Genomic DNA, 9,180 nt, shown 5'->3' on the forward strand with positions numbered 1-9,180 from the left:
GACAGGTAATGTTTGTGTCACAAGTGAAGCGCAGCCCCATGTCCCTGTGAATGAGGTGTTACTATAGCAACTGTAGTGTAATAGAATGAGCGCATTAATATAGAGCTGTGATGTGCAGAGCCGCTGTTCTAGAAAACTAATCAACACCTCCTGACCAATCAGAATCCAGGTATGCATGCACTGGGTTTAATACTGCAGCTGCACACTGATACTGATAACAGGAGCAGCAGTCAGTCATAGTGCGTGTGTGTGTGTGTGTGGGGGGGTGAGCACAGCATCTGTATAAGCACTTTCTCACACACACACACACAGTGGGTCAGACATTCCCAGCATTACTCACGCTCACTCACACTTGTGTCTGTCTGCTCCATGTTTTACAATGTGGTCACTGCCTGAGTTCTGCTTCATCAGCAAAAAGTTTCCGCGCCCACACGTGTGTAAAACCGTCTCATTTATTTGATTGAAAAATAAGATGTGTGTGTGTGTGTGTGGGACTGAGTCCACATCTGGAAGCATTCAAGTAGGAAAAAAGAAGTTGAGTACTACTCAGAAAGGTCTGGTGGGTGTGTCTTCCAGCTCAAGACACGCCCACCAGTCTCAGCGAGACACACCCTGCACAAATACATAAGAATAACTAGGCGTATAAACAGATTAAATATTTTCCGGATTATAATTCTCTCTGGACAATAAGAAACACCTCTTTTTAATACAGATGTTTTGATACTGTATATAGCGATGCCTCCTCATAGCTCCGGGATTCCTGCGCACATGCGTCTCTGTGTGTGTGTGTGTGTGTGTGTGTGTGTGTGAGTGTGTGTGGAGGGTCACAAGTGTGTGGAGATGATTCTTGTTTAACACTGATAAAAAGTAAACGTTGGAGGAGTACGGCGATGGAGGATGTTCTCCAGCTGTGTATTTCTGACAGCAGACCAGAGACGGGGTGCGGGGATTATTTGGGAAGCTCTTCGATGATCATCCTGGATACGGAGTTCCAGCCCGTGGAGGCGTCTCCGCGCGGGTAATCGGCGCAGGTCCCGACCCAAATCCCCACGTCCACTAGACCAGCGCTGATACCTTCACACAGGCCCTCCACTGCACAACAAAACACACACACACACACACATTAATAAACCATGTAAGCAGTGTGCAGAAGAAGAATATGGAAAGATGTAAAGTGTAAACATCTCTTTGCTCGACAATTCTGTAATATTGTTTGTGGGAGCGTGAAGTTCGCCGAGGCCGTTATTGTTATTCTGACTCTTTCCACTCACACCCACATCTGTACCTTTCGTACATCTGGAGGAATAAAAACTCAGTCCATGGGCTTCCGGGTGGTGCACAGCGAGTTTGAACCCTGACGATGCCGCAGCTATCCGGCAAAATAAGCCATGCTCTGTGAGTGGGAGGGGCTTACACTCACTCCCGTGTCAATCACAGCAACACTAGCCAATCACGGGTGTCTGTGCGCTCATGTATGTGGAAGAGGGCGGATAGCGCTTTACTCTTTACTCTACATCGGCAGCGGGTCACGGCAATGGCTTCAGTTGTCTTGGAGGAGGCAGGTGTTAGCCCTCACCCTGCCAGGTGACTAAGACTAAAAATTAGGGGGGGTGTTGGAGGGGGATATCTATTTGGACGACAAGGTAAACAACGTGGGAGTATAACGCTGATCTCCACACCTCCAAACACGTGCATGTTTAAGAACAACACCACACCCCAACAGCTCATCTTAATAAAAGCCGTGCTACTTCTCAGGGAATAAGACGCTACACCTGTGGACGTGCGGTGCATGTTGATGGTGGAGTTGAACTCTGGACTGCCCTGGTCCAGGTAGATGATGGACTCGATGGGTAAGGGCCCTGCGCACTCGGCACCGTTAAAGGTGAAGTACCAGCGGCCGCAGCAGGCCGTCTTACACTTGAGCCGGAGCGAGCCGCTGAAGAGCACTCGCAGGGCGCTGTCCGAACGCAGCTTAGTGAACGTGCAGTCCTGCAGGGACGGAAGACACACACGCACACACACACACACACACACCACTCACATTTAAATAACACACTCACAAACAACGGCTACATTTCTTTACTAATATCAGTCCTGAATAGTGCGCTCTGATTGGCTGAGAGCTTTTTATTTGATCAAAGACTATATTATAACGGGAGCAAAGAAAATGTCAAAAAAAAAAAAAAATAATTATAAAAACACTATAAATTAACAAAGACTATTTTGTAAAGGTAAGGAAAAGTGAAAAAGGAAAAGAAAAGAAAAAAGGAAACCATGAAAAGTTTCAAACTAAAATGTAAAAGTTTAACTTTTTTTTATTTTGCTATAAATTAATGAATGAATGTAAGTTTTTTCGACACAATGAACAGCTCTACATGTATAATTAAAAGTTAAAAGTTAACAGTTAAAAGTTCATAGTTAAAAGTTAATAGTTAAAAATAGTTAGCGCTGATGAAGGAAGCAGGTGAATAATTACAGCGATCTTGCCGAGGTCGATGCCGTAGTTAAGAGCGCTCCACGCACACTGCTTGTAGTTCGGCTTCCACGGTTCCTCGTATCTCTCCATCACACACTCGCCCTTCTCCCCCTTCGCCCCGTCACGGCCGGGGATTCCCGGGGTACCAGGAATGCCGTTCACGCCCGGATTACCATCACGCCCCTGCACTCCAGGAGGACCCTGTGCACACACGCTGTACTGCGGAGCGGACGGGAGGAGGAGTGTATGAGGGAATATAAATAGATCGAGATCAAAGAGAGGAAAATTTGTGGAGAGAATAGAAAACAAAAAAAATAAAGAAATAAAAATATATAATTGAGCAATAAAGCGTGTATAAGGACACGTAAAACTATCACTGAATTCACAGAAGGGAAAAAAGGAGTTTCCTTACAGCTGAACAGTGGAAAAGTATGAGATGTGTGTGTGTGTGTGTTTGTGTGTGTGTGTGTGTGTGTGTGTGTGTATGTGTGTACATTTACTTCTAAGTGAATGTACAAAAAGAAAAGAAGTTTCCTCATAGTGGAACAAAGATGTATAAATAAAATGTTTAAATAAATAATAAACTACTAATCAAACAATAATAATAATAATAATAATAATAATAATAATAATAATAGACAAAAAGAGGGGAAGGAACAGAAAATGATTGGAAGATGTTGAAGGTATTGATCACTGATCAATGGAAATATAAAACAGAAATAAAAGAAAGAAAGAAAGGAAATGATATCGGGTTAACGGGCAAACAACAGAAATAAATAAAATAAAAATGCCACTGATCGATAAATATTAAAGTGCAGAAAACCGAAAAAAGAAGAAATAAATTCAAGAAAATGTGTAAATATAAATCATTTCTATATAAATAAACAACACAAAGAAAGAAAAGAAAAAGCTCATGATTTCTTTACAGGTGAAAAATAATACTGATAAAAAATAGAAATATAAAGAGTCATTATAAAGAAAAGAAGGGGACGTGGTGGATTAGGGGACAGCGCTGTCTGTCACCTCACGCCTCCAGGGCTGAGGGTTCGATCCCCGCCTCCACCGAACACGTCTCAGGTCAGAGACTACACTGCGGGGGTTTAGTCACGTGACCTCACGTGTAAACAATCTCCTGAACTCATGAAGCGCCACAGGAAAAAAAAACATCATCTTAAAGATCAGAAGCAGTACGACTGAAGATCTTTCCTCTTTAGGTCACATTTACTCCACTGTAACGTGCAGTCTATTTTCAGACATTCCTGTGGTGTACACACACACACACACACACACACACCGATATCTCGCACACACTCGTCTCAAACACACACTGATCTCCTGTGGGATCTCAGCTAATGGGAACCAAACGGTTGGTGGTCAGCATGACACAAAACACACATTACACACACACACACACACACACACACACACACTCCTAACTCCAGGGTGTGTTTGTACGTCTCCCGGGAGCTGAAGAAGCAAATTCTTCAAAGCCCAAAAGAAAAAGTGCCAGCGGTGCTGAAGGGAAATGACTGTCGACTGGCAGAAGGAGCTAAACACAGAGGGCAATTTCCTCACAGTGCATTGTGGGTGCTGAAAATTCCCAGAGGTCAAAGGTCAAGCACTGAAGCACTCATCCATGAAAGGAGACTCTGTCATTCCAGGGGAACATTTGAAATATTCTGCCTTCTGTGTTAAAATGGCCGCTTCGTCCGTCCTGTTCGCGAGGAGTTTCCCTGGATTTAGATTTGTACAAAAGCTACAGCTAATGCTGTTACGCACTAATAAGTATTGGCACCCCAAGATCAGAAACCGCTGTGTCCAAAACGGCACATCATCTCTACAAATATCAAACTGCATTATGGGTATTCTGTAGCTTGTAAGGTCCGTTATGAATACTAACCCCAAATAGGGTCCAAAACTCACCCCAAAATAGTGCACTCTGTAGTGAAGAAGGTATCAGATACACTCTGGAATTAACATCTGCCCGCTGAGGTTTAATCGTGTGGCCGATTACTGGAGGCAGATGCAGTCCTGTGTGTGTGTGTGTGTGTGTGTGTGTGGCAGGGGGTCGGAGTGTCAGGAAGTTCTAATGCAAATCTCTCGTTCTTCCCACGAGCCACAATAAAAGACTTACTGTTCTGTCCACAGCACAGACGACTGCAAGCGTGACACGGCTTCTCTCTCTGCTCTCTGATGCTCTGAATCTGTCTAAAGCCCCTGGAAAATGGCTGATCACATCCTAATCAAGTGCTCATTAGACTTTCACAACATTAGGCCACGCCCATTAGGACACCGACACATTGTTTGGTTCAGTTTGTTCAACTTTGTTGGAAACAATCCACCCTAGATTAATCTTCTTTCCTGGACGGTTAACGGTTACGATTTATCCTTCGCTTCATCCGTACCTCGGGAGAGCGAAGCGGCGGCGCTTTAGTCCTTTAATCTGTCCAGCTCTCTCACCTCCATATCTGCTCAAACAGCTTCCAAAGCTGAAAATAACACGCATAAAAAAACGTATACGCGCAATTGAAGAAGATAATATATTATTGTTATTATTATTAGTATTAGATAAAATGACATGCGAACAAACTACAACGGAAACACATTTACCGTTTAAATTCCTTAATGCACATCATGCGATTGGATAATCGGCCCTGAAAAGTAAAATGGCGGCGAGCGAGATGCGCCGGTTTCCCCGGAAGTGACGATTTTGTTTTTGTTCACGGGATGGAAACGATGCTTTATTCGCAAATGTTTTATGTGATACTCCAATTTTTCACGCAAGTTAAATTCGCAACTTGGACGGAAACATAGCTACTGTTGTTTAAATCGCTCCACTACGTGAAGTCAAAACTTTTCATGTTTTAAGTTGACTTTTGATCTTTACACTAACAGCAAAACCTGATTGTTTGAGATAGCTGAAATGTTTTTTTTCTCATAACTGCCCTAGCAATACTCACTACGTTTACATGGGCAGTAATCTAATTATTGACCTTATTCTGAATAAGACAATATTCTGATTAAGGTGTTTACATGAGTCGCTTTTAGAATATTCCTTTCATGTCCCTGTTTTACACGTTATAGAACGTAGATGGATTAACATCACGCGTCATTACGTCACCGCACCACGCTGTACGACATCCCTCCAGAATTTCACGTATCGACATACAGTTGGTCTTCGTTATGGGACCGTATACAGTTTTGGGTGTTTTATTTTAAATTTTATGAAAGATTCAAGTGCAGTTAATTATTTGTCGTGCTGTACGTGCAAATAGACGACTGTGTGAAGCCGTGGGCTGCGTCTCGAACCGCGTACCTAGCTCCTGTATAGTAGCTGAAATACATCTATCTTGCCTACTATACAGCAGGTAAGTATGCGGTTTGGGACGCAGCTGTGCTCTCTTGTTTGCCGTTAAACGGTTGAGCGCTGCCATGTGTGATTGTGTCCTGTCACACAATGCGGTGAAAACTCTCACACGACGTTAATAGTGTGATTAAGGTGTGTACATGTCTGTAACGCACGTCGATAATGCGACTAAAACAGGAATACGCCACACGTCTTAATTTCATTTGTGTTTACTTCGAGTATGACTTTAATCGGATTAAGGTCATCGATAATCTCTGTTTATATGCTAGTTTCTTAATCAGAGTTTCGCCTTAATCGGGTTCATATCGGATTATCGTTGTCCATGTAAACATTCTGATTGACATCATCAAGACACACAACTGCTACCTTCCAACAGGAATAACGTCAATACAACACCAACCAACACACTAGCACCACAATGAACTCAATCTAAACATATTTAATGTGTTTCGGGTTGGAGTTTGGCTTTAATCACACACACACACACACACACACACACACACACACACATACACACATACACAACTCAACACAATAAGTGAGAAGGAAAAGCAGTTATAAGGTATTTACAGGCGTTTATGAATGAAGAAGAAAAGAACATTAGAAGATGTAGAAAGGTTTGAGCATGTAAATAACAATAAAACAGCACTCTGCTTGTGTGAGAGAGTTAACTGTATGGACTGGAGTTAGAGTTCCAGTGGATTCTGAACCGGTTTCCGGTTTTTATTTCTCACCTTGTCCACGAATTCGGTGTCTCTCGCGCCCACAGTCTTCCTGTCTTTGGCTTTCTGGGTCGTGCAGAGCGGAAAAACGAGCCAGAAGCAGAGGAGAAGCGGAGACAGAGACAGAGACACAGCTCCCATCTTCACAATCACACACACAGACAGACAGAGAGAGCGAGAGAGAGAGCGCTCATTCCCTGTGCGCGCTCTCGATTAAAAGTGCGAGTTGGGACGCGCGCTCACGCACGCGTGGGGGGGAGGCGCGCGCGCGAGGACGGTGACTCTTTTCTTTTCTCTCACAATTTGCCTAATGTTCCTTCAAACAATATTCCACATTAAAGATTATTTATTATTATTTTTAACGTTTTTAAAGATTTTTAAACAGTGACATTGAGGACTAAGTTCTATTTGCAAACCGAACTGTTAAGCAGTCGTGAGGATTTGAACCCCTTCCCTCAGAAATGCTATTGTTGCTAACAGATTTTTTCCTGTCAGAAATAATGAAACGTTAGCATTTCTGTAAATGTTAGGTTAGCAACTGTACATTAAAACCTTAATCTGATGTGGTAAACACGTCATTTTGAATCAGTATGAATAATCTACATAAAACAATTGATTCATGTGCATGTTTCAGCCTGTCCCAAACTAATCTAATCATTGAAGCACTTCATAAATCTTTACCCTCTCATGTTTAACACGTCAGTTTCCCACAAATCACACATTATTTTGTGATAATTATTTTAGTTTTCACTCAACCCAGTTACCTGAACACAATAACCCCGAATAATGAAATATTTGGAACGTTCTAGAATAGGAAGATGCATCGTAGGAGTGTGCATGTTCTCCCCGAGCTTCGGGGGTTTCCTCTGGGTACTCAGGTTTCCTCCGCAGTCCTGAGGTGGAATTAACACAATTCTGAATGGTTAAATGCATGTATTGTTGACAAAGAATAAATTACATTACTGTTAGTGTATGTAATTACTATTACATTACACTAAAAACACAGTTATTATATGAATAGTGAGCATTCAGAACATTAGTGATGGATTTCCTCCACAGCTCTGAACAGTGCAGCCTTTCATTTACACATCAGTGCATCAGATAGACGACGGAGTACGCACTACTGAGGGTCCCAGAAGAATCTCACACTGAGATTCACCCATTCTTAATGTTTTTTATTATTCAAAATACATGACGTAATTAATTTTCTTATCTAGCTAGCATATACTCGCAGAAGAAGATGGCTAGCTGGTATAAATACAGCGCCGCTGAGTGCTGGATTATTGCAAATCACAGATTTGGGTATATCAATGCCTATTAATATCTTTTAACGCTTAATATAATCTTTTCTGTAGTAACAGCTTGTTCAGTTACTTTAAGTTTTTCCGACATCTTCAGGACAGAGGAGTTTACACTTCTTTGTGATTTCTCTGTAACACAACAAACTGCTATTTTTTTTGTCTTATGTTAATATGGGAATGACTGTTTAAAGATAAGATTATTTTACAGTCATTGCTGTCATAGTCACTGTTAAGGAAATTTAGTTGGAGCTGCAACAACATTTTACTGTTCCACAACATTATATGAACCTTTAAACAAACAAAAAGTATTACGTGTCATTCTTGACTTAAAAAAAAGTAATTATTGGCAAATTACTGTGGTATAAGAGGAATAAAACACGGCCGGACGTGCTGTTATAAGAAAATGATTTTCTTCGGGATGGTTATACAGTAACTATGCTTCTTCACACCACCCCATCACTCAGTATTGTACTGTAACAGTAATGCACACAGTGTTTATACCCAACTTATAATTCTTCCAGTAGCACTATACAACACCAGTATGACAGACACGTGACCTCATTGTGGACAGTGTGGATAGAATGATCTCATCAGCTCTCTAGCTGTGTCTCAATATGGATAATATGGATTCTTGGCTGAAAGTTTGAAAACTACTAGACTGAAAGTGTTTGGATGAAGTGAAGAAATCCGACACCAGATGGCAGAAAAGCTCTCTTACAAATGGAGTGCAAATTTGCACGGACAAGAGCAACACCTGTGCTAGATCAAAAAATCAGGGTTCCCTCAACACAGCTCACGTCAGACTGTAAGAGCAAGTGCTCTTCAGCTGCAGCTAAGATTTACCTTATAATGAAATTCCGAGTTGATGTTTTTAGTTTAAACTTCATCTTTGTTTAACGGTTTTCTACGTTACCCACGATGCCATTCGACTACATGCTGATAGGGTGCAGTGGGATTTAGGCCTCGCTTCTGTATATAAAGAGAGCTATGCAGTGGAGCTTTATTCTCCTTTAGTCTGTACAGCTCTCGCACCTTCTCATCTGTACACTCTGCTCGAACCGATCGGCTTCCAAACCTTTAGCTTTAACGCCAATGTCGCCGTCAACTCCATCATGCTCATCATCTCATAGATCCCTGCTGTAACTACACTGCAAGACAATGATGTCTTGAATATGGCCAAATGCATGTAATATTTCACAGTATCATGGAAGATTCCCGTTCTTGTGACCCTGGTTCGATTCTAAGGTGGGGCATGCCTGTTCAAAGGGCGGTGGTTCAATGGTTAAGGGTCTGAGTTACAGATCAGAAGGTCGG

The 9,180-nt window shown here is 42.0% G+C and overlaps 1 protein-coding gene across 1 annotated transcript; it reads right to left on the reverse strand.

Moving 5' to 3' along the window:
* Positions 1 to 438: 438 nt before the first annotated feature.
* On the reverse strand, positions 439 to 6,773 carry cthrc1a (collagen triple helix repeat containing 1a). The gene is made up of 4 exons (XM_017454952.3): positions 6,578 to 6,773; positions 2,477 to 2,695; positions 1,773 to 1,989; positions 439 to 1,092 (listed from the first exon to the last, which is right to left on the reverse strand). The coding sequence occupies exons 1-4, from the start codon at positions 6,704 to 6,706 to the stop codon at positions 950 to 952; spliced, it is 708 nt and encodes a 235-aa protein (XP_017310441.1). The 5' UTR covers positions 6,707 to 6,773; the 3' UTR covers positions 439 to 949.
* Positions 6,774 to 9,180: the final 2,407 nt, after the last annotated feature.

The sequence above is a fragment of the Ictalurus punctatus genome, chromosome 24 (assembly GCF_001660625.3).
Source record: "Ictalurus punctatus breed USDA103 chromosome 24, Coco_2.0, whole genome shotgun sequence".
Lineage (NCBI taxonomy): Eukaryota > Metazoa > Chordata > Actinopteri > Siluriformes > Ictaluridae > Ictalurus > Ictalurus punctatus.

Bases quoted from the DNA above. Each gene is read 5' to 3' on its own strand.
- cthrc1a (XM_017454952.3), bottom strand. From the start codon at position 6,706: ATGGGAGCTGTGTCTCTGTCTCTGTCTCCGCTTCTCCTCTGCTTCTGG. The intron at 2,696-6,577 runs GTGAGAAATAAA...TCCGCTCCGCAG, and splicing joins ACACCGAATTCGTGGACAAG to TACAGCGTGTGTGCACAGGG. The intron at 1,990-2,476 runs GTAATTATTCAC...CCGTCCCTGCAG, and splicing joins TCGACCTCGGCAAGATCGCT to GACTGCACGTTCACTAAGCT.